A 25834-nucleotide genomic window follows, 5' to 3' on the forward strand; every position below is an offset into this window, starting at 1 on the left:
TTTGTCAGTAAGAGGAGGCTGCAGAAGGCTAATGCCTTCAAAACTGCAGACCCACCCAGAGGAAAAGGCTGAGTGGGTTTATAGGAAAATACAGGATGGTGGCTGTATCAACAGTGCAGCCAGCTGCGTTCATCGTGTCTTCCAAGGTGACTAGCACTAGCAGGGGCCATCCAAGTCTGGTTACATTGAGGTCAGCAAGATATCCATATCAATGCCAAGTTCCTGGAACAAAGAATTCTACAGAAAAACAATTGAAGGGGAGGGAGAGGCTTCAAGATCGAGAAAGAGAGAAAAGTTTTAGTTAAAAGTCAAGCCTTGCTGAAGCATCAGTGTATCCATCTTAATTTCTATCCATCTTTACGTTTCTGTAGTGGTTTCAGCTTCTGGTGACAAAAAGAAAGAGAAGTAGCAAACTCACTGTGCAGCATTGCTATTTTGATGTATATCCTCAAAAGGAATGTCTTGAGTTAACCGTAGTTATCTCGATATCATTCCAGGCCATCTGAAATATTATTCCAGGTGGTTATGCCAAGCCACTAGATTGAAGGATTTTTAAGTAAAAAAGTAATATCAGAATTGTATTTACTGAACACACACACATAAGCACACGCACACACTCACTGCCAGCAAGAATGCAGGGGATGTGGGGTGCCTCAGTAGCTCGATCAGTTAAGTGTCAGACTTTGGGTCAGGTCATGATTTCATGGTCCATGGGTTCAAGCCCCACATCAGGCTCTGTGGGAACCTGGAGCCTGCTTCACATTCTGTCTCTCTTTCTCTCTCTGCTCCTCCCCCACTAATGCTCTGTCTCTCTCTTTCAAAAATAAATAAACTTTAAGAAAAGAATTTAAAAAAAAGAGTGCAGAGGATGAGTTGTTGTGGGACAAAAGCAGACACAGGAAATGATGTCCACAGCAGGGTTGTTCAGAATAACAAAAGTCTGGAAAGAATCACTATGTCTAGTGGCAACAAAATGATTAGATTTTGAAAAGTTCACATGGTAAGTATGATATACAGCAATGAAAATGACTGAATTATACCTTGAGTAAAAACAGAAATACATTTTGAAAATATTACAAAATTATGATCATATAAAGGGACAAAGAATATGCCACCAAAAATGTAGGAAAGAGATATAAGAGGGCCACCTGGCCAGCTCAGTAGGTAGAGCTTACGGCTCTTGATCTCAGGGTTGTGAGTTCAAGCCCCCCACATTGGGCATGAAGCCTACTAAATAAAAAAGATCTAAAAGGGTGCTTTGGCTCTCTATTTGTTAAAGAGAAGTGTGATAGTCAATATTTACACTTACTATATTTGCAACTTATTTCACAAATATTTGAGTGTTTATAATTACAAGGCATCTATAAGCACAAGAAGACCATGTTGTATAAGCACATAATACATCTGGTATAAAATGGATTGTGAAAGCATGATCGGTGGCACAGATATTACTGAGGAGACGATCTCATTTGTATGTGGAATCTAAAAAAGTGGAACTCATGCAATGAGACAGTAGAGCAGTGGTTTCCAGGGGCTGAGAAGGGCATAGGGGATTGGAAGAGGCTGGTCAAAAGGTATATGCTTTGTTATGAATAAGTTCTGGAGATCTAATTTACACAGCATGGTGCTTATAGTTAATAATTTTGTATTGTGTGATCTTTAGTTGTGTCCGCCACAACGGATGTAACCATGTGAAGTGATAGATATATGAATTAACTTGACTGTGGTAATCATTTCACAATGTATATATCAAACCATCACATTACACACCTTAAATATATGCAATTTACATTATACATTAATTAGTATAGAAAAATGAGTTTAATCTAAAAAGTGATGAGAACAAACTAATTAGCACATATTTAAAATGAAATTCCCCCTTTTTTTCTTTAGCAATATTTCAACCATTTTTGTGAAAGGAGTTAAAAATGGTTATTTCATAGATTTCTTGGAAAAATACAAATAGTAGGTAAAAATAGTAAGTAAAATGGGGAGAGGTAAACAGAAATGAGCCGATGATACACTCATGTCTTTTGACACTTTCTAGCAATGACAAGATGACAGAATGAAGAATCAGTATTTGTAATCATCACCATATTATACTATGCCAAAATACTTGAGTGATATGCACTGTTCCAAAATAAAATTTCATTTGTAATATAGACCATTTTAACCATTCCTCTAAATTAAAAGAAACTTGCTTTAACTAGGGACCAAGATGTTAATACATTTATTAGCTAACTCCTGGATGATTTTAATAACTTGTAAGAGAACACTGGGAAATTTTCTCAAAACTCAGGAAAAAGTGTGTCTGTGTCTCTTGACTTGCTCCTCACCTAACAAGAATTATGAAAAGGTTAACTCGAGGGTAACTTCTTTTAAAGTCTTGACTGAAATGAATCTTAATTTTGAAGATGAGCCATTTTCTAAATTTTGGTAACATAAAATCCAGCACATTACAATTATTTGTACAATACTTTAATGTTTCTAAAATAAAAAGTCTAGCTTTTGCACACCAAGGCTATTGGTAGGCAGGCATAGAAGCTGAGAAAATAAATTGTCAGGCTGCAAAGGTCTATTTATGCAGTTAAAATCTGACATTTCTGTATTATGTCTAGAGTGTATTAGATTGTGTTGCCTAAGTTCCATTTCTGCAAGTGTCCTGGTTGATGGCCTCTATCGTGTAAAAAGTTCATGCAAGGTTGGGGTGCCTGGGTGGCTCAGTCAGTGGCATCCAGCTTCAGCTCAGGTCATGATCTTACAGTTGGTGGGTTTGAGTCCCACATTGGGCTTCCTGCTGTCAGTGTGGAGTCTGCTTCAGATCCTCTGTCTCCCTCTTTTCCTGCTCATCCCCCACATCCTTATGTTCTCTCTCTCTCTCAAAGATAATAAGTAAACATTAAAAAAATTAATGGGGCACCTGGGTGGCTCAGTCGGTTGGGTGTCCAACTTCGGCTTAGGTCATGATCTCACAGTTTATGAGTTTGAGCCCCGTGTTGGGCTCTGTGCTGGCAGCTCAGAGCCTGGAGCCTGTTTCGGATTCTGTCTCTCTCTCTCTCTGCCCCTCCCCCACTTATACTCTGTCTTTGCCTCTCTCGAAAATAAATAAACGCATAAAAAAGTTTTTCTTAAAAGTTTTTCTTAAAAGTTAATTCAAGGCAACACTCCTAAACAGTTTCAAAGCTTTCTGTGAAATATGGCACATGTAGAATCGCTCTCAAGATTTCTAGTGAATCACCCATTGCCCATATATAATGATGGAACAACTCCCTTGTTTGGTGATTATGACATTTGACTTAATAGGTTGAATAAATTTTACTGATACTAATAATATTAACAATTAAGTTATAGTTTTTATATCCTAGGTATTATAGACAGAACTGTTATCATGTTTCACATACGAACTTCTGGCCACATCATATGGGTCATTGGATGCTGGGTTGCATATCATGAATTAAATTATGAACAACTGAGATTAGCAGAAAAACATATTCAAGGACTGTGAGTCTGCATTCCTAACAATGTAATACATCAAGAGGTTAGGAGTGATGGAAATAATGCAGCAAAAATGTTACATTGACCTTATGACTAAAATAAAGCCATAGCTCTTCAGGTGCTTAAGTATGTTGTACTGGCCTTAAGAATGTGCCTTGAAGAATTCCAACTACAGGGAATTTAATAGGCCAGGGGCCCCCACAGCCACACTCTGAGCTCCATCACTGCATTTGTGCCATAGACCCACCTTCCTGGGGCTGCTTCCATCCACTTTGGGCATGCAGGGATGCTAAAGCAGGTGCAAACATACCTGGGAGATGGGGGACTCCTCTGGTGGTCAACTTTGGTTCAGGACTTGTCCTGCTGAAGTTCCTTAGACTACACAGCAAAGATAATTTTTTAAGGTTATTTATTTATTTTGAGAGAGTGAGAGTGCACACATGCACATGCAAGTGAGAGAGGGGCAAAGAGGGAGTAAGAGATAATCCCAAACAAACTCTATGCTGTCAGCACAGAGCCCAATGAGGGACTCAAACTCACAAACTGTGAGATTATGACCTAAGCAGAGATCAAGAGTCTGACAACTTAACCTCATGAGCCACTGAGGCATCCCAATCAAAGATACTTTCATCCAAACTTACTTCCCTCTCCTTCATCTGGGGTCACACTTAAATTGCATCTGATGGGCCTCAGCTTTTCCTAGGTCCCTCCCAATTTTCTTTCAGAGGCATTTCCTTTATTCAAATCCTTACATGTTTAATCTCATCTTGGTGTGTACTTTAAAATTTTTTTTAAATGTTTATTTATTATTGAGAGACAGAGAGAGACAGAGCATGAGCATGGGCATGGAAGGGACAAAGGGAGAGAGAGACACAGAATCCAAAGCAGGCTCCAGGCTCTGAACTGTCAGCACAGAGCCTGACACTGGGCTTAACCCCACAAACTGCAAGATCATGAACCAAGCCGAAGTCACACACTTTACCAACTGAGCTACCAGGCGCCCCTTGGTGTGTACTTCTTAGAAGACTTGGACTAACATATGTCCAGAAATACATTGCTGGGGATTCAATTAACAGTAATGTGATCCATGACAGATTGGTGATTTTTTTAAAATCCAAGATATCAGAAAATGATTATGGGTAGTACAAGCAGGACCTTTCGGTCGTCTCTATACTGGCCTTTTGTAATAAGACCCAATCTTAGAAAAAATTGCCTTTAGAGCCAATATTATAAGTCATAAATACAAATCACTCATTAATCCAGTCAACTCATTTGGGAGAAGAGAGTAAGTTACTTAATCTCTGTATGTTTTAGTTTCCCTAATGTAACATGGGAATGATAATTGTACCTAACTCATAAAATTATTCTGTAGTCTAAAAGACCCACTACATGGAGGCACCTGGCTGGTTCGGTTGGTAGAGCCTGCTACTCTTGATATTGGGATTGTAAATTTGAGCCTCATGTTGGGTGTTGAGATTACTTAAAAATAAAATCTTTAAAAAAAAAGCTGCTATATGTAAAGAATATAGAACAGTGCTTGGCACATAGTGTTAATTAGCGCATTAGTGATCATTATTACTATCAGTATGAATTTGGTACTTGAAAACATGTAGTTTGCAAAAACAGCTAAGATAGAAAATCTACATTTAAGTGAAAAAAAGAAAAGGTATGGTCAGAGTGGTTAGAAAAAAGCTAGAGTTTGTTCATTCAGTGGTATGTCTGAAAAGGGCAAGAACTTCTTTCATTTGCTTCAAGTTTTGCACTGTTTTCATATAGCAAGCTTATTTATTAATTGTAGTTTGATACCTGGTGAAATAATGCCAGTCACTTTATTTTATAAAATGTGGCTACTCTACTATGATAATTTAATTAGCATTAAACTGGTTTCCTAATAGTAATAATAGAAAAATATATTCTAGATCAACCTTTCAAGTGGAAAGGAAGGCTGGCTAAAGTAAATGAGGAAATAGGTCATCATGGGGATTAGCAAAATTTAGTGAATCATGAAAAAACAAAACTGGGACCTGAGAGTCTTTAGGATACAGCTCTAGAAGCAAAGTGGTTATATATGTTTATTATTTCTCTGAGGTAAATATGGCCTACACAGGCTTAATAGGATTGTCCTTATATCATGAGAGCAGCAGAAAGCTTGATGACATGATCTGTTTCTGAAGTCTGGATATATTGTTTTAGCTGAGTATATGAAGTCCTTTACAAAGACTTAAATTTTTGGTTAAAGGTCCCACCCAGATCAAGTAAAGTTACGTGTTTACTTGTCGATTTTGTCTAGTAGAATTAAAAATCACTTCTGTTTATTGGAAAAGATAACTACAAAGTTATTGTATTGGTCTGTAAAACATTAACCAGGTTTTTAATCTAATCAAGCAATCTTACCTTCCTGTGAATGAGCCATACTTTTTTCTTTGCATGCAATTTTTTGTTAAAAATGGATATTTAAAATATCATAATATGGTAACTGGAAACTACATTCACCACCCCCCCCCCCCCCCCCCCCCCCCGCCAACCCAGTATTTTTCTAGTACTTGTAGGAGACATTAAAAGCAATCTTTCTGTGGCACATGAGTGTCTCAGTAAGTCAGGCAACCCAGTCTAGCTCAGGACATGATCTCACACTTGGTGAGATTAAGCCCTGAGTTTGGGATTCTCTCTCCTTTTTTCTGTCCCTCCCCCAATCACATGCATGCCCCTATGTGCACTTGCACTCTCTCAAAATAAGCTTTAAACATTTTTTAAAAAGTTTATTTATTTTTGAGAAAGAGAGAGTGACAGAGAGACAGAATTCAAAGCAGGCTCCTGGCTCTGAGCGGTCAGCCCTGAGCCCAATATGGGGCCTGAACCCATGAACTGTGAGATCATGACCTGAGTTGAAATTGGACACCAGCAAAATAAGTAACATTTTAAAACAATCTTTCTTAAAAAACCACTGGCTCACAAACATCTTAATATGAGTCCTGGTTCATATAATTAAGGTGAATCTTTGGGAAAATTAAGCTGATTCAGTAATTTTGTTTTAAACATTTTTTAATGTTTATTTTTGAGAAAGAGAGATAAGGGGGTGAGTGAGCTGAAGTGTCAGCACAGAATCTGTTATGGGGCTTGAGACCACAAACCATGAGATTATGCCCTGAGCCGAAATCAGACGCTTAACTGACTGAGCTGCCCAGGTGTCCCAGTAACTTTGGTTTTAAAAGATAAATAATGGCTGCATCTTTTCTATGGAAGTACACTGTATAATACAAGAATACATTTTATTTAAAAAAAAATGAAGATTGGGTTTGCTTTCTCAAGAGACAAGTTAATCTGAAGTCCTTAAATTTATGGTCTACTGACAGATAAGCTAACATTACTTACATAATATTTGGAAGAAAAACATCAAGTGTGTTCAAACAAATTCAATTATGCTTCTGACATATATTATTTATTTTTTAAGATTTTATTTTTACCTAATTTCTATACCCAGCATGGGGCTCGAATTCACAACCCCATGATCATGAGTTGTATGCTTTACCAACAGCACCAGTCAGGTGCCCTATGACAAATGTTTTAATTAACAGTAATAATGTTTCATATTATGTCAGGTTGAACATAATTTCCAAGATCCTCAGGTAACTTAAAACTTTGAACTAATATTAAATTAATGGGTAATCATTAGATACTTATTTAATTGTAAGATTCAATACTAAAATACCGCTCACTCAGCATAATTTCATTTACATTTGCTTCTTGTATACTATGGAGTGGCTATCTATGAGTCATATAAAGTCATGTATTTAATGAACATGTTCATTTTTGCAATGTTACAGGTTTCAAAGTTGTGTATTCATGAGCTTTGCTATTCTACAAAAATGCTTGCATATGTTTTCAATTACTTTCCTTTCAGTTTTCTCAGTGAAATAGTTACTTTGCTTAAAATTTGTAATTAAAATATGTAGGTGAGACGAGGAACAAATACCAATGGAAAAATACAATTAAGTATCGGAATAATAGAATGAGTTTGTTTTTCAGAGTTTTGTCCTGAAGTGTCTATTTGCTCCGATATATGAAAAACTTGAGTATCTAGAAGAAAGATTCTAAAAAGAAACTACAGATTGTACTATAAAATTCAGCAAAACTTACCCAGCTTTGATGCACTTTTCACAAGGGGAGAGAAGAGTGTGTGAAAACTTTACTGCTAAGTACTATGTCAATACCGAACTAGAAGTTGATTTTGTTAAAATAATAGTTTTTAAAGAGCTCAAAAAGCCTAAATTGCTCTGTAATTTCTGTATAATTTGGTCATATATTCCATATCTCATGAGAATACTTTGCCTGGCTTTGTTTTAACCTTATAATGTTCTTGATTATTAAACAAAGATCAAAATAAAAGAACAAGTTTCCTATTTGTGATAGATGAGTTTCCTTGATATCGCTCTGCCTTCTATGTTTCTTTTTAAATATTTTCATTTTTATTAAGTGGAAACCAACTATTATTCCCAGACACCCATGATCCTATCTTGATCATATGATTATTCTCTAAAACCTTTTGATTTTGCTTTCCCAAAACTGAATCGTAAAAACTTCAAGGTATGTTTTACACAGAAACTGTCTTTGAGACTTCCCAGAGGGCCCTGGGAAAATCACAAATTTCAGTACTTTTTATTAGTAGCAAATAAATATTGCAACTCAAAACTCCGTTTTCTAAGAGTACATAAGATTTTACATTCCCTACAATAAGGTCATGGTCACATGTACACTTACTACAATCAGCTTGCCTGGAAGTTATACATTAAATGGCATATTTTATTTATGACTAAATAGAAAAGCCAAGACTGACCCATGAGTGCAGCGGACAATATACAAATGAGAGGTAACCATAGGCTATTTGAAATGAATTGGACCTTGGAAATTATCTGATAAAATTTTTCAACTTTACAGAAGAAGAGAGGCTAAAGGAGATGAAATGACTCAACTCTAAGCTTACTTCATTCCATTACACTGCTGCCACCATGTCTAGCTAATTTAGGCTAAAAGGTATTTCACTGAATCCTTTGTACTATTCGTGTCCCAAACAAAACCAAAGAGCAATCAATACATAGTAAATGTGTTAAGTGGAAAGATTATAAATACAAGGTATCATATTGCAAGGGACAGAAATTTTGTGCTTTGGGTTTTAATCTTACCATCCTCAAATTAATAGAGAAACAGCCTCAAACATAAAATTGATGCTATTACAAAAAGAAACCGGTAAAAAGTGGTTACTGAAAATGAATTTTTCTCGACTGGTTCTTCTAAGTATATATACCACATGTTAGTATCAGTCTATTTTAGAAAGAGAGAGAAAAAAAAGATACACCAGGAATGTCTACCTACTTTCCTCAACTTAGAAATTTTATAGTCATTTAGACAAAATTTCTTAGGGAGAAATGATCAAGAGCACAAAATAAAAAATCATCCCTTTATCTGCTTAATCTGAATTGTCATTTATTATAGCCTTATGTATTATTTATACTATAATTGGGATTCTTGGGAAGTGAATAAAAACATGCCAATCTGAACAAATTTCTAGGAAGACAGCAATACTTTCACAAGTCTTATCTTGTATAACTGTTTAACAAGTGCAGTATCTCCTCTTTCCTCCATTACTTTTGCAGAAATCTTACTTCACGTTTTTTAAAAAATACTTACAGAAATTGTTCCTTTGAATTATCTTACATATCTGAATACTGTATTTATCACCCAGTATAGTAACTTACACATAGTAAATTAATTTTTAAATTAAATGTACACATTAAAAGGCAAGTGGCTTATTTTCAACCTTTGGTTATTTTGGAATTAATTAGAGTACCCACAATCCTTTAACTGGCTATTAGTTTTAGTATTTTGCTAAATAGGGCAAAACTCTAATATACCAGTATTTACATAATGGCTTCTTTGGTACAGTGCCTGTTGAAATAATGTACTGAGAGCTTTATGTGTTACCGCCCTCCACCCCCCAAAAAAGAGCAATAAGAAATCAGGAGGCTCTACAAAATAGCTTAGAAAAACAAGTTTTCTATTTATTTTAAAAATAAGTTTGTAGTTACTACATTGCAGGGACAGGAATTCTTACACATACATTCTAGTTTGTATAAAAGGATTCAAAGAATTATGCATCAAAACTAACATAGAAAGTGTCCACATAACAGTAAAGAAAGGTCCAATCAATATGTACAAAAAGAAAGGGCACTGCTATTCTGGTGTGAGACTGCCGTTTATAACATGATACTTCCAGGTTTCTGGAAGGAAAAAAACAAAAACCTCAATAAAGCTAAATAATTTGTCTTTAAACTCTGTTACTTATTACATACAACAGATTTGCTTGTGTTTAACATTGTTTTCTGTACAAAATAAGTATAATTTTAATTTGAAAATGTGTCAGTTTCAACTTTAACCCTCTAGGTCAGTTACTTTTAAAAAAATGAGCTACATTCTACATGTCTAAATATCATGTGACAGGATTTAGCAGTTTTCTAAAAGATCTTTAGTAAGACCTCTCATCTTCTTGCAGTTTTAATATGGTCCAAAAATGTAACTTTGTATTTTGTCTCAATTTATAGTTTATCATTGTGATTAGTCAACACAATCTTTTTTTTTTTCCCAATCAACACACACAATCTTAAAAGTCATGAGTATGTGTGTGCCTCTGCATCCTATCGTGTGTACTATATATCATTTCAAACCTATTCTCTTAGCTCCTTAAATGTAGAAATTCATAGCCACCCACTATTACGTATTTGGTTTGTGCCATATAAAGGTTAATTTCCTGATGATCTTATCTGCATTAAAAAAGTACTTCAACAGAGAGCTATCAAAACTAAAAAGAATATATACTTATAGCTCATAATGTTTTCTAATTGCTTTACTGCAGTGTGTACAAGATTTATCTCTGGAGCATCAAAGTGGTACTTACAGTCTTCTGACTCAGTTTGACCTCTTCTTGGTTAGTGTACATAGTACAAAGCATCATTTGGAGTGCTTAGCTTAGTATAATTAAGAACATAAGTAGTTTCTTAGTAAATGTAATATTTAGTTCAAATCACTTGGAAATTTGGGGAATTTGGGGGAAGTGCAAGGACGAAAGTAAGGAAAAGGTATATTTTTCTAATTTTAATAGGAAGATAAATTCTTACCTAAATATAACTAAACCACATCACCATCTGTTATGTAAGAAATACTTTCTTACTATGGGGGTAATTCACAGAACGTAGAAGTACTTCCCCTTTTATGACTCTACAACCATGTATTTCCTGCATATAAGAACGCTTATAGCCCTTTAAACACTCAAGTATCTTGGTCCTTTCAACCTACTCAAAAATTAACTTCAAGTGAACAGAAACATTCAGAATAAAAATTTGCTCTTAGTTGACATTTGAGATACACAGGTATATTTGCATGTATAAAAATGGAATGCTAGAATTAAACACTCTTAACTAGAAGAACTAATTTATATTATCAAATTTTAAAACATGTAAATGTTGTGAATACAACATAAGCAAAAATATGATTTGAATACATCTAATTAACATACTACACTCCAGATGAGGGACAGTTCTAGATGTTAACACACATGCTGCATGACTGGTCTTTTTGCAGACCAGTCTCTTTTCTGCAATTCATTTCCAAGTGATACTAAATTCAGCCAAACTCTTATTTCAGATGTGACATGATCAAACTATATTATTCTATATAGTTATTCTAATTAAATTTGAGGAAGATAGTATCAAGATAATGTTAACAGTCTTCAAATTTGTGAAGTTGTGCCAATAATAAAACAATGGAAACAAGATCAACAAATCTTTAGTATATCAATTTATGCAGAAAAGTCTAATGACAGAGTAGACTGCAAAGGATAAAATTTTAAGAAGGTATTTATCTATTGCCCAGAGTTGTTGAGACTGTAATTAGACTGAATGATTTACACTGCTCATTTGCAACATTTTATAATTTTATAAGATTTGATTGGGACTGGAGACTACCAGGGTGGAGGGAAAGATTATTAGGTACTTAAAAATTTATAAATTGATTTATATTTTCCATGTATGCAACAAGTTAGATTTCTGAAACTTTCAATAAACTTGAGGTTTTTATTGCTCACCTAAGACAACTGCCAACATTTCTTTTGGCCTACAAAGAGTACATACATGGTGTCATTGTCTAAAATAGGATTATTTTTTCAATATTTTTGATATTTGGTCAAACAGAACAAAATATGGCGATGACTTAAATTTCTCAATTCAACTTTTGCAATGTATAGAAGCTAAATTGTAAAAATATAAAATCTAAATATATGATATTACTAATACATTTTTAAGTGTTTTAATTACAAAGAATCTGGATCCAAGTCATTTTTGCTTTACTAAGAAACCAATGTCTAATAATGTCCAAATAAGGCCATAAATATACAGTTATCTTTAGAACAGGAATAATAACATTTACTTGTTGCATGTATGATGGTAATTACTCATTTCTTTGCTCAAGAGTTAGAACTACTCCATACATCGTACTAGAGGTATATTCCACTCTAAGACTGTGTATGCTCTTCCTTTTTCTGTACACACCTTTAAACTGTACACTTATTTTTTACAAAAATGGATTTATAGCCTATTTTTTTCCAACACAATGCAGATGACATCAGGAAATTACATGTTTCAAATAGATTGCCTTCAAAAGCAACAAATTACTTTAATGACTTAAATTTCAAACATACACATTATTCTCAATAATGGTGTAACTGACAGACTCATTTTACTATACAACCAAGCCATCCATTTCTGCATTATGAAGAGTTTAACTACTGAATTTTAATTATATAGTTAAATATATTTGTTAGAAAAAAATAAATATACAAAAAACCTGAAAAATTTGAAATTATTTTTCAACTGCAAAATCACAGCAATCCAGTTAAGATCTGGAAAATGGTTTACTTAATTTCACAGGAGGTTTTCTGTACAAATTTAGTTACAAATGATCTAAAAAGCCCAAATGCATCACTTTCCATTTTTTTTCAAGACAATTAAATGACGGCTAACATTTATCCCTACCAGAAATAAGTAAAGAAATAATTATGTAATGTATTTTGCCAAGGTTCAATTAAAGACTTTATTTTTCTACATCAGGGTCATGCTGATACATATTTCCCCATCCTCACTTTTTAAAAATGTAGTATCTGAAAATTTTGGTTACATTTTTGTACCATACCAGTCCTCAGAAAATACTACATTCTTTAAACTTTTTAAAAAATGGACAATAATTTTTAAACAATAGAAATGGTATTTATGTTGGATTTTAAGGTATAAAATAACTACTGTACCATAAACAAATAAATAACTGCTTTCCTTTTCCATAGCAGTACATATAGCAATACATTCTCCTAAGTCATATAGTTATCATTTACAATAGACAACTCAATTTTACTAATGATGCAAAAAATAATAGAATACAAGGCACAATCATTAAATGGAATTTTTCTTTAGGGTGTATATTGACATACCAGCGTGATAAGGATACCATAAAAAGTGCAGAAAAAACACAATGTGCAATGAGACCACTGTATAAAACATGATTGCATAAAAAGTGATTTGGCCTATTTTAACTTTTAATAATTGAAAATAACCAATCTTCCCCTTAAAATTAAACTATAAAGTATGACATTTTAAAATTATTTTTATTCTACCACTATCTAAAAAATCCTGAAAAAAGAATTTATACCTGGGTAATAGTATAGAAGTATGTGTTTGTATATATATTTAATTTTACCCATTTATCAATATATACACATACACACACAGACACATTTCTTTGTAAGTCATTTTAGCCTATTAGATATGTCTAAAGTTTAGAAACGACATTAATCCAGATCAACAAGTAAACATCAAATCCCATACCTTTTTCCTGTATTTTCCTTGAATCCTTTAACCACTTAAACATTTTCTCTAAAACATCTCTGTCAAAGGACCCACCAGTGCATTATTTTCTACTATTAAGTACCAAAAAAAGATACATCTCAGCATAACTCTTTTTAATAACGTGCTCTTTAGAATAATATATAGCCTTTCCAATATTGAAAAGTGTATGCTGTCCTGACTGTCAAAAACAGGCTTTCCACTGCACTGATTCTCAGTCTTTGGCACAATAAACAGAGATTGAGTGATTGATATAAGAATCAAGGTCTGAAAAATTAGACAGTCAAATGTTTTCCAATGTGGATATGTTTCCTTTCCATCAGTACATTTTCTCTTATGTTTGGCAGAAATGGAATACAGCAAAAGCCTCATCTAGATTCTTTGCAGATGAACATTCTATAATTAAAATTAAACTTTTTAGGGTTATCAAATGGTGGGAATTTTTATATGTATCTAGAGGAAACACACTTCTTAATTTACTGCTACTCTGGCAACATCTGTCTTCCTAGGGGCAAGACTTCTGTATCAATAGAAATGTACCTGGCTTGGTCAAAAATAATTCATTTTAACATGAAATGCTCTATCACTAGGAATACTATGTTCCTTAAGAGTGTAGCAGAACTGTCTTTTCCAGAAATAAACTTGGAATTCATTATAGGTCAATTTCTTTTGTTTCAAACAGTGAATGAAATGAATGTTGAAATGCATAACCTATCTAAAGGCAATAAATAGCAAACATTTAAAATATATACGTATATATTTATATATATATATTCATTTAAAGAAGTGAAGTGTCTTGTTTTTTTTTTTTTTTTTTTTTTTTGCAAATCAAATCATAACATTCCCTAATCCACCATAGCAGCAAGGAAGCAGAAGCCTTAGTTCTACGTATTCCTTAACTGTACCTGCTTTATGATTTTGAAGTAAAATATTTTGGTACAAGTTACCAACCAATTAAATTAGCTTTTGCTTTTTCAGTCAACTTTCGGACTCGTCCTCTACTAGAAGTTCCAAAAGTCAAAGAGGTGTCTTCGAACAACAGCTGCCTTTGCTCCTCTTCAGAATCATCCTCATTGTAGAAAGCTGTCCTTCGACCTTGGTTTCTAGTTCTCATGTGGGGTTCAGAGCCTTTAAGTTCCTCAAACTCTTCTTCTTCATCCATAGGATCATCTGTCTTTTTTCGGTTACTTCTCCTTAGCATTTTAACACTTGTAGGAACTATGAGATCTGAATCTAGTTTTTGTGTCTTCATCTTCCTTTTTGGTTTTCTGCCTCCACGACTTTTCTTCTGTAACAAATCCTCCTTTACAGTATTAGTTTCAGAAAGAAAACTGCATGTTGAAGAAGGAACTACTTCATCTCTGATTGAATGCACATTATTTTGCTCTGAATTTTCTGGCTTTGCATACTGTAGTTTTTTGGGCTTTCTACCCCTTTTCTTGTGTATAACTTCACCACTACCGGTATTCACTTCTACCTTAGGCTTCCTCCCAGGTCCTCTCTTCACAAGTTTAGATGGCTGCCCTCCATGGCCATTTACTTGAATGCTTCCTGGTACAAGAGCATTGTTCCTGCAATCTGCTAAAAAGGAACAGTAGTACACTTAACATACAGAATTGCTCTTTCTATTTGACTCTCAAACTAGTCGGTAAGGACACTGCTATACTTATGTAAGAATGAAATTCTAATTTTTGTTTTTACTAAAATGAGAAAAGGAATCAATAAAAGGCTAATAGTTTAATGATACCATTTTCTACTTAAAACTCAGAGAAAGAAAGATCCTTAATGAAGTCATTAATGACCTTACATGAGGGAAATGACACTCAGCAAATAACCTGTTAACATTGTAAATTATGATACAGCTGAGATCAGCCAAGGTTTCTTAGCATCACTACCTTTCCTACATGTTCTAATACATGAACATTGTTTCTATTACACAAAATGACCATATTCACTTGTATGGAGCTTAACAACCACAAAGAACTTTACTGCTTACCTCATTAACAAGTTTTCAGTATTCCTACCTTTAAGCATCTCAATCATGGAAAATGATATTAGTATAAAATCCATGACCTTCTAACTTGGTAATCTGAATAAGTAGTAAACATATTTATCCCCTTCTACTTACCTCTAATCACGTTTTCTACTAGGGATGAAAGAAAAAGAGATAACAAGACCGTAATGATTCTAACTCTTATTTGATCCCTTTTTCGATATGATTATCATACCCTCTCTGATATCAGAGAATAGTTTACAATCTAAATATTTGCTTATGTTCCTCAGAAGAAGAATCTCCTCTCCTAATCCTACTACAAATGAGGTTTCTGAGTACATCTACTAGAATAATTTATATTATTCTACATAAAAACTGCCATGACTTTGACATTCTTCATCTATCCTAAGTGCAACAGTAGAAATAAGTTACTCTTAGTTATGAACTATGTTCTCAGAAATGTTTAAAAAGGATGAAGTAGGGGCCCCTGGGTGGCTCAGTCTGTTAAGCATCCAAATTCGGCTCAGGTCATGATATCACAGTTTGTGGGTTCAAGCCCCGCGTCAGGCTCTGTGCTGACAGCTAGCTCAGAGCCTGGAGCCTGCTTCAGATTCTGTGTCTCCCTCTCCCTGACCCTACCCTGCTCATGCTCTCTCTCTCTCAGAAATAAAACATTTCTGAGATAAATAAATGTTTTAAATAAAACATTTAAAAAACATTTAAAACAAATAAAAAAAAGAGGATGAAGTAAACAACTAAACAGCAGTTTCCTTCATAGGCTCTTTGAAACAGTCCTATATCCTTATGTAATTGAATGGCAAACAATTGATGTATTATCATGAGCAGTACTGACTGCATGTATCAATCAAATCTATTATGTATGCCACCAGTATAATGGTAACAAACTCCATCATTAAGGCCATTATGCTTTATAAAAAAATATATAAAATTCTAGAGATCAAATTCTAAATCTATCTAGAGAACATTGTGAACTGCCTTTTTGTGTGAAAAATTAATGCTAATAATACTCCTTTAGATGAAAGAAAAATATGACAAACATGTATTGCTTTTTCATAACAGTATCTGTCATAGGTTTGAATTATACTTCATATATCTCAAGAATAAAATCAAGAGATCACAAGAGGTCAGAGCCAGAAGCAGAGGAAAAAGGCAAAGCCCTCATTTCTTGACCACAAGAGTACAAATAATTTTCTTCAGTGGTTTTCTGGCATAATGAGGGGAGTGGAAAGAGGGGAGAAATGTGTGTGTGAATAAAGTAATTATTGTGTAACACACAATTACACTTAACCTGTCTGAGGATTCTGTGTATCTTATATGTTTTACATTAAGATTACTGACAAGGTTCTAAATAACCAGTCCACATACTCACTATAGAAATTCTACAGCTTGGCTTCAAGAACTCCACGAATTACTTGAAATGGTCCAAATTTTGTGTGAATATGCCTATGTGCATTTTCCGGGGAAAGAACTAGAGGTTTCTTCAACTTTGCAAAGCAATACATATACTAAAAAGGTTAAGAAGGAATGTAGCACTCTTTATGTGGGTCTATGTTCAGTAAGGTAGTTATTAACCGTGTGGCTACTGAGCACTTGGAACATAGCTATGCAACTGAGGAACTGAATTTTTAATTAATTTAAATGTGAATACTAAAGCACTGTACATTTTGAAATACTGATTACATGCTGAAATATTTTTGATAATGGAATAAATTATTAAAATTAGTACCTTCACCTGTTTTTGTTAGATGTAGTAGCTACTAGAAAACTTAAAATTATATACGTGATTTGTGGTGCTTTATATTTTATTTCCCCTGGACAGAATTGCCTCTTGATTCTAATAGTTAATCCAGGTGTCAATGTTTATGTAATAAGTCACAATTAATGACTTATTAGCTAACTGTATTTCTATACTGCACTGGTAACTCATATATTTGTGATATTCAAAACTTTTATCAAATTGGTTACTGGATCCCCTATTTTAATGCTAGAACCAGTTCACTATGTTCATTTGATTTTTGTAGGATTCAAAGTGACAGAATCAAGATCAATATAGTATACAAAAAGCTTTGAATTCAGTTCAGAAAGGAAGCAAATAATAAAAATGTAAAACACTGATATACAAAGTCATTTGCTTCTTTATTCACTTACTGTCCACTATACCATTCTAAGTATAGGTGATTGAAAAAGTAATTAAATCCAAAAGTTCAGATTCCACTGGATATAGACACATGTAAAAAAGAATACTCTAAGTGCCACAAAAAGCAATCAACAGGGTGTTCTGGAAACTGTCAAAGAACCCAAGAAGAGGCTTCCTGGAGTAGATAATATTTCAAAGTGGGAACTGAAAGGTAATAGGAAACCATTAAATTGGAAGGGGAAAAAAGGTATTCCAGAGAAGGAAGAAAAGGACAATGATATTTCGGAGATTTCAAGTGGTATAGGATAGCTCAGACATAAAAATGAAAATGAAAAGTAAAGAAAGCTGGAATGTCAGGCAGCAGCCAAGTAATGAAGAGTCTTATGTAGGCAAAAACATTAAAATCTGACTCCACAGATGATTTGAAAGCAGGGAAGGATTTCAACTGTGTGTGTGTATGGGCATGCATGTACTTGTGCTAGAGATAAATATCAGAAAGATCATCTTCATGCAATGTGGAAGATATACTGGGTAAGGAACAGGTGAGAACCAAGACGGCAAGACCAGTTAGGAAACTAGAACAGTCCAGGTGAGAAATTATGTAGGCCTGAATTAAGAACATGGAAATCAAAGGAACCGATTTTAGAGAGATTAAGGGGGCAGAAATAACAGAAACTAAGGACTGTGAAGTAGATCTGGAAAAGGCTAGAAGACTCCCTGTACTTAAGCTTACACCGGAGGGGTGGGGGGGTGGTGTGTGTGTGTGTGTGTGTGTGTGTGTGTGTGTGTGTGTATACCCCAATGCCATGACATACATAATAGGATGTTTCAGTAGAAAAGTTAAATTTTGAGAGGTTTCTGAGGAGAAACTGAAGAGGATACTGTTTAGGCATACTTTGGAAGTTGTAATACAAAATGCTTCTTCTTGAACTGTTCACTGACAACAAGCCATAATTGTTTTAACATATCATAGGGTGTACCATATCAGTCACTTTCTTCATCACTCAAACATAAAGTCTTTATAATGAAAAACTGCAGATAAAAGAACCTGGAAGCATAACTGTAAAGGGTTAAAAGTTGTATGACAGAACAAAGGTGGGGCTGTGGACAACCCCAATGAGTTAACATATAGTGAAGGGGAGTGTGCTGAATTTTGTGATGTAAGAACAACTTAATTTTTCTAGAAAAGTAAAGACTTTTACATTTGGTTAAGTAAATCCAATTTAATTTAAACTTCTTGAAAATACTCTTTAAGGTTTTGTAATAATGAAGTTAGGAACTAGTTAACTTACATCAGTAAAAGCCTTTGATTCTAGAATTTGTTTTTATTTCTATATACCAAGTTTTTCTTGGCTCTTAGAACTTAATGACATACAGTTTGCTTTGGACACAAAACTGCAAATCAAAAGATGTCTCAGTGAATGTGTCAACTAATACAGAATGTGACTTTTAAATGAGCAACCTAACAAAAAGTTGATATAAATGCTACCTTCAACAAAAAGAATCACTCTTAAAGATCTACTTTATCTTAGAAGATACAAATTATACCTTACCTTGTTCAATGATGGGTGATGACTTTGAAAGAGTGGATGTTTTTGAGAGTACAGAAGATTTCACTTTACGTTTGACTGGCTTTTCCTTTTCTGTGTTTTCTTTTGCAGAATTATTCCTAGTTCCATGACTAATACTGGACTGACCAGGACTTGAAAGAGTATTCATGGTTTTGGAATGCTTTACAGAATTCTCTAGAACTGAAACACATACACACAAGATTAAAAGCCAAGTTATTTAACCTAAAAACAAGCAAGGAGGTTAGGATTACTTTTAACTTGAACTGCTTGAATTAGCCAAAAGGGTAAAACCTAGGAGTTGCTTAATGTTTCCTTAGGAAATCTACTTTAAAACAGGAAAAAGGAATACACAAACTCTTTTAACGGTTTCAGGCCTTTGATGATGTCCAGTCACTTCAAGATTATGAAGGCAAGCCTTAGCAAACTGTTAGCAAGTCTGGGTACTAGGATTTTAATCCCCACAGTGTGGATCAGAGTTGCCATTTTTAAGTATTATTCTATACTGACATTCCTAAACCTCATTTTTCTCCTATTAAAAGCAAAAACAACTAAGCCAAAAAGAGCAGAAACAATCCAGAAAGCAAAACCAACATTTTCTGCTGGAATTTACAAAAATCCAATATATTTCATTTGGCAAAAAAAAAAAAAGCTAAATTTAAAAATCATATATACTCCAATTTAGAAACTGTAACTGATTCTTACTTGTTTTCCCTGGTATTGCAGATGTATTAGCTTTTGAAATTAAAGCCTTTGCTGCTGAAGAAGTAGATGGCTGCTCAGTGGGAACTGGATCTACAACCACTCGATTGCTTCTGGTTCGAACTACAGAATTGGATTCTGTTTTACCATTTATCTGAGTGGCATTATGCCTCGGTGGTATTGATCGTGTAGGTGTAGAGAATGGAGAGGTAGACATATCTGACTTTAGCTGGGGTTTTAAGGTCCTTTTTTTCCTTTCAGGGCTGTAAATAAAGTAATATCATTAGTCATTCCTATGGCTCTATTTGGATAAATAAAATAGTTTTATAATACTGCTGGATTCAATATTTGTAATATTATGAAATATGTTAAAATATGAGATTTGTAGTGGATTTCATATGGTTGTGAGCCTTTGAAAGTGAATATTTAGTGAAGGATTGCCATAAATGCTACAGTTATATGACAGAAAGCATGATGCCATCACTATCCTAAAAATGCTGTTTTACTGTATAGATTTAGCAGTTTGAATTTTAGCACTTACACTAGTATAGCTTTAGTTAAAAGATTAAAAATCCTCCACATCATAGGAACTTGCATGTCAAATATATCATTCTGCAATATAGGGAATAGTAAAGGAAGTATTAAAAAACACCGAGTTCTATCATTTAGAAGACAAAGTTATAGATCAGTTGATGTTTTTTAAAATAAATAATGTACCTTGATGCAGCACTACTGGAAACAGAGCTGCTTCTGTTTCTTTTCTTCCTCCTTTTGGTTATTGTATTTCTTTTATGAAAACGAAGAGCAGATTTATAATCTGATAAAACCGAACTAATGTGTTCTTCAAAGAAAGCAGACAGGCGCAAACTCATGCTGTAAATCTATGATAAGAAAACAAGTGTTTATACATGGAAAGGAAAATGCCTACTCAGTAAATATTAATATATAATTTAAGTATTTTTCTAGCAAAAAGTTTCAACAATTTAAACATTATTTTCCCCCCAATCTCTTTAGATGAAAAGTAAAACTAAATAAAGCCTTTTTATATTTAAACTGTATTTTTAAAATAAATTTTATTTTTTAATTCTTGACAGAGAGAGAGAGAGAGGGAGGGAGGGAGGGAAAGAATATGAATGAGAATCTTAAGTAGGCTCCATGTTCAGCACAGAGCCCTTCATAGCACTCAATCCCATGACCCTGGAATCATGATCTGAGCTGTAATCAAGAGTCAGACACTCAACTGATTGAACCACCAGGTGCCCTGACAATTAAACTATTTTTATATTTAGATTAGGGATCTTTCAATGTTTCAGATTCCTTTTTAAAATTTTAATTTTGGGGGGGTTGAGGAGCAGAGAGAGAGACAGAATCTTAGTAAGCAGGCTCCACGCTCAGCACTGAGCCTAATGCAGGGCTCAATCCTACAAACCTGGGATCATGACCTGAGCCAAAATGGAGTTGAACGCTCAATCAAATGAACCACCCAAGGGCCCTAGATTTCAGATTCTTAAATAAAAGCCTTAGTATCAATTCATGGCTCATACAGACATCACATTGAAACTATTCCTGAAGTGTTGAACCTGTTTTCCACTGCTACCTAGAACTACCATCTATACTTATTCTTTTTTTAAAAATTCTTTAACATTTATTTGAGAGACAGAGAGAGAGAACATGAGTGGGTGAGGAGCAGAGAGAGAGGAAGACACAGAATCTGAAGCAGACTCCAGGCTCTGAGCTGTCAGCATAAAGCCCGATATGGGACTCCAACTCATAAATCAGAAGATCATGAGCTGAAGTCAGACTTTTAACCAACTGAGCCACCCAGGCATCCCTATTCTTTTTCATTTCATTTCCATATATCACCCTTCTGTGATGTCTTGTCTGCCCAAAGAGAGATAAATGGTATTTATTATTTTACTCATTTTTATAAATCATTCACAAAAATGCCTTTCCATTAATGCAAAACTAACTGGAAAAGTCCACATTGTCCTAATATATACTAGGACAATAAGTATGTGATATGTGTTAAGGAAAAGTAACCATTCCTGGACATTAGTGTCATCGCTGTTATTTTACAGAAGGAAAGCAACAGAAAGATGTAAATTCTTTTTTCCACTAGGATACCATTAAGAACATAACAGAAAGTAAATTTTGCTCTATATTTAATTAAAGGAACTTCAGTTACTTAACATATTTTTCTACTAATTTCATTTAAATTAAACATAAATGAAAACAATTTAACTATATACCCTTGATCTTTTGCTTGGTGTATAGGCTTTGGAATTGCTAAAAATAAGTCTGACATCTTTACATAATTCCATTGGTGACTCATAATTCCCAGCCTCTAAAGTTTCTCTAACAGTAGCAAAATCCATTGGAGTGTCAATGATGTCTCTATAGTCCTAAGAGAAGAAAAACAGGTGGTATTATTATTAACATCACTACCAACAAAGCGTTACTACTTACCACAGGGATTCACACACAATTCCTGTAATGAATACTAGTCCCAGAACTATTAATAATCCCATATTTTCCTCGTCAAGGCTCTTTTTTTCCTAATAATTTTTATTTTTTTCATGTCCTCTCCCTTTTATTGCAGTCAACACAGGATTCTTCTCATTCAAGAAGCTATTAAGTTCTGCTACCCTTTCTTGAGGAAGAGGTAAAGGGTAGAGCTGTTCTGGAAAAGTAAGATTAAGAGTACTGGAAAAAACCTCAGATCCATAACTAACAAATTTGTTTCATGTAATAAACTCAAAATTTTATACTAGCTATGCACTCTAAAGGCTTTGACTCACTGAAATATAACTGTAACTTTAAAATAAGGAGGTAAAAGATAAAAAAAAATAAGGAGATTAAACCATGGAAATATGCTAATATCCCATTTGTGTGAAAGTCTGAGTTCTAGTAATCTCAACTTTAGTACTACAATTGGGAACTCTGCATTAATCAGGAATGGTGAATGTAAATAGTTGTCACAAAGCCTATGCACTTCATTAGACAAAGGAGAAGTGGAATCACCTAAAGTATCCACCTAGTCAATTGTGTATAAAATAAGGCAATAGATTAGAAGCAATAAAAACAGACAAGTGAAAGCAGAAACAGAAGGGTATAAAATTATTTGAATATGGTATCTTTTAAAAGAGAAAGAGTAATACATCTTTTCCATAGCCTAGAAGTATGTAACTATATTTTTCAAAATACAGCTTGAGTTTGCAGCATCAATTTAAATCTATGATCAAATATGTTTGGTCATATGGCAAATAGCATTATCTTTTACAAATATGGGCAGTTTTATTTCTTCTGTAACAATCTATATGCCTTTTATTTCTTTTTCTTGCCTTATTGCATTGGCTAGAGTTTGCATTACTATGTTGAAAAGCAGTGGTGAGAATAGGCATCTTTGCCTCATTCCCAATCTTAGGGGGAAGGCATTTGGTTTTTCATGATTAAGTATAATTTAGCTGTAGGTCTGTAAATAGATGTTCTTTATCATGTTTTTAGAGTTCAACTTTATTTCTAGTTTTCTTAAGAGTTTTTTCTTTTTAATTATCACTAATGGTGGTGTTTTCTTACATTATGTATTTGTCTATCTGGCATCCATTCATCACAGGGGTAATTATGTTAATTATTTTCATGTCTTTTGTTATTCCTGATGCTCTGGCATTTTGGGATCCTTACATACCTGACTAGAGACTGCCCCTTCCAGGGCTAACCAATTCTTAGAGACAGCAAAAGACTGCACTTAAAACACATCTTTCACATGTAAACCAATTATCTCCTTAATCTCCTTATCTAATTCACATATACCAAACAAGCCAGTATTTCCTCTGCCCTGAATTGTCGTAAGGCCAGGTACCAGACAACTAGAGACCAACCCCATCCCTCAAAGCCCACTGGAATTGTTCAAATTAGCCAGTCCTAAAGTGTTTACCCTGCTCTGCCTTGCCTTTCTCATAAAAACCCCATTAAAGGTTCTGGCTTAAGCATTTCCTTGCTCCTGCCTTCTGCCATCTGAGCAAAACCTGATGTTTCCCTTGTTGCTCTAAGTGGCATTCAGTGACACCATCTCTGGGACTTGTGAGTGTTATAAATTTCCTTTTAAGCCCCATTCTCGCTTCCTCTTATGGGAATGCTGACTCTACCATTTAACCCCATATCCAATATGTACGTTCTTACAACAAATATGTATTGTATTTTGTCAAATACTTTTTCATATGCATTAACTGATATGACCATATGACTTCTTTAATATGATGAATTACATGGACTCTTTTTTGAATACTGAATGAGCCTTACATCCCTGGATTAAAGCCCACTTGGTCATGGTATAAAATCATTTGTACATATCACTGAATTCTATCTGCTGGTATTTTATTAAGAATTTTTGCATTTTTTTGGGTCCAGTTTTAATGTCAGGATAATACTGGTTTCACAGAATGAGTGGAGAAGTAGTCTCTTCTCTGTCTTGTGAAAGAGACTATGTAGAATTTGTGTTAATTCTTTAAACTTTGGTAGAATTGTTCAGTGAAGACCTCTGGACCTAAGACATTTATTTCTTTTTTGAAAGCTTTTAATTACAAATTAAATTTCCTTACTAGTTATAGGGCTATTCAAATGATCTTTCTATTGGGTGAGTTGTGGTAGTCTGTACTTTGAGAAATGGTTCATTTTATCTAAGATGTCAAATCTGTATGTGTAGAGTTGCCTACAGTGTTCCTTTATTATCTTTTTGGTATCTGCTCGGTCTGTAGTGATATCCTCTACTGCATTCCTGATATTAGTAATTTGTGTCTTTTTTCTTAATAGAGATTTGTCACTTTCATAGATCTTTTCAAAGAACCAGATTTTTGGTTTCATGGATATTCTCTATTGCTTTTCTGTTTTTCAGTTGCATTGATATCTTTTTATTATTTCCTTTCTTCTGCTCACTGTGCGTTAATTTTATTTTTATTTTTCTTGGTTCTTGAGGAGAGAGCTTGGATGACTGATTTGAGATTTCTAGCCTGATGTACTATTTAGTACTGTACTTTCCTGCATTTTCAAGCTTCATCCCACAATTTTAATATATTGTATTCATTTTCATTTACTAGTTCAGTGTGTTTTATTTCCCAAAAGATTTCTCTGATCTCACAGATTATTCAGAAGTATATTTATCTGGTCACCAATCAAGGGATTAGAGATTTTTCCTGTTATTTTATTTCTGGTTTGATTACACTCTGGCTGGAAAACACTGTATGCTTTCAGTTACATTTGTCATTTTATTGTTTTGTTTGTTGTTTTTTACTTTTTTCCCCAATCTTCCTTGGTCACTTGAACAGATTCCATTTGATTTATGTACCGTGTTTATGATTGTAACTCTACATATACATTTTTTTAAGCGGCTGCTCTAGTATTTATAATATATAAAAAATTATCAAAATATACTGGTGTCATACACAAAATAGAACCCATGAAATGGGAGAAGGTATTTGCAAATGACATACCCAATAAAGGGACAGTACCCAAAATATAAAAAGGACTTATAAAACACTCAAAAAACAATCTGACTTTAAAAATGGGCCAAACACGTAGTAAGCACTTTTCCAAAGAAGACATATAGATGGCCAATGGATACACAAAAAGATATTCATCAATGAGATATCACCTCACACCTGTCGAAATGGCTAAGATGAAAAATACAGGAAAGATAGGTTTTGATGAAGATGTAGAGAACCAGGAACACTCATGCACTGTTGGTGGGAATGCAAACTGGTGCAACTACTCTGGGAAACAGTATGGAGGTTCCTCAAAAAGTTAAAAATAGAACTACTCTACAATCTAGCAATCACACTACTGGGTATTTACCCAAAGAATACAAGAACACTAATTCTAAAAGTTTTTTAATGTTTTATTTATTTCTGAGAGAGAGAGAGAGAGACAGAGAAAGAGAGAGAGCGCACAAGCATGAGCAGGGGAGGGTCAGAGAGAGAGGGAA

At 34.1% G+C, this 25834-nt stretch overlaps 1 protein-coding gene and 1 long non-coding RNA gene across 3 annotated transcripts in view; both read right to left on the reverse strand.

Annotated features, from left to right (window-relative positions):
- On the reverse strand, positions 1-3876 carry LOC120219604. The gene is made up of 3 exons (XR_005525324.1): positions 3806-3876; positions 419-502; positions 1-237 (listed from the first exon to the last, which is right to left on the reverse strand). It is a non-coding gene; the product is annotated as an uncharacterized LOC120219604 (long non-coding RNA).
- Positions 3877-14235: 10359 nt separating this feature from the next.
- LOC120219600 (pleckstrin homology domain interacting protein) overlaps positions 14236-25834 on the reverse strand; it is a 130038-nt gene continuing 118439 nt past the window's right edge. Inside the window, exons 36-40 of one of the 2 annotated variants that reach the window (XM_039216423.1) lie at positions 22107-22259; positions 20575-20738; positions 19861-20120; positions 19141-19338; positions 14236-15014 (exon numbers count right to left, since the gene is read on the reverse strand). In XM_039216423.1, coding sequence (XP_039072354.1) covers positions 14380-15014; positions 19141-19338; positions 19861-20120; positions 20575-20738; positions 22107-22259 — 1410 coding nt within the window. In that variant the 3' untranslated portion in view covers positions 14236-14379. Of the gene's footprint in view, positions 15018-19140; positions 19339-19860; positions 20121-20574; positions 20739-22106; positions 22260-25834 lie in introns of both variants that reach the window. The other variant, XM_039216422.1, reaches the window with a different exon arrangement.

The sequence above is a fragment of the Hyaena hyaena genome, unplaced genomic scaffold, assembly GCF_003009895.1.
Source record: "Hyaena hyaena isolate Hyena2069 unplaced genomic scaffold, ASM300989v1 scaffold_633, whole genome shotgun sequence".
Taxonomy (NCBI): domain Eukaryota; kingdom Metazoa; phylum Chordata; class Mammalia; order Carnivora; family Hyaenidae; genus Hyaena; species Hyaena hyaena.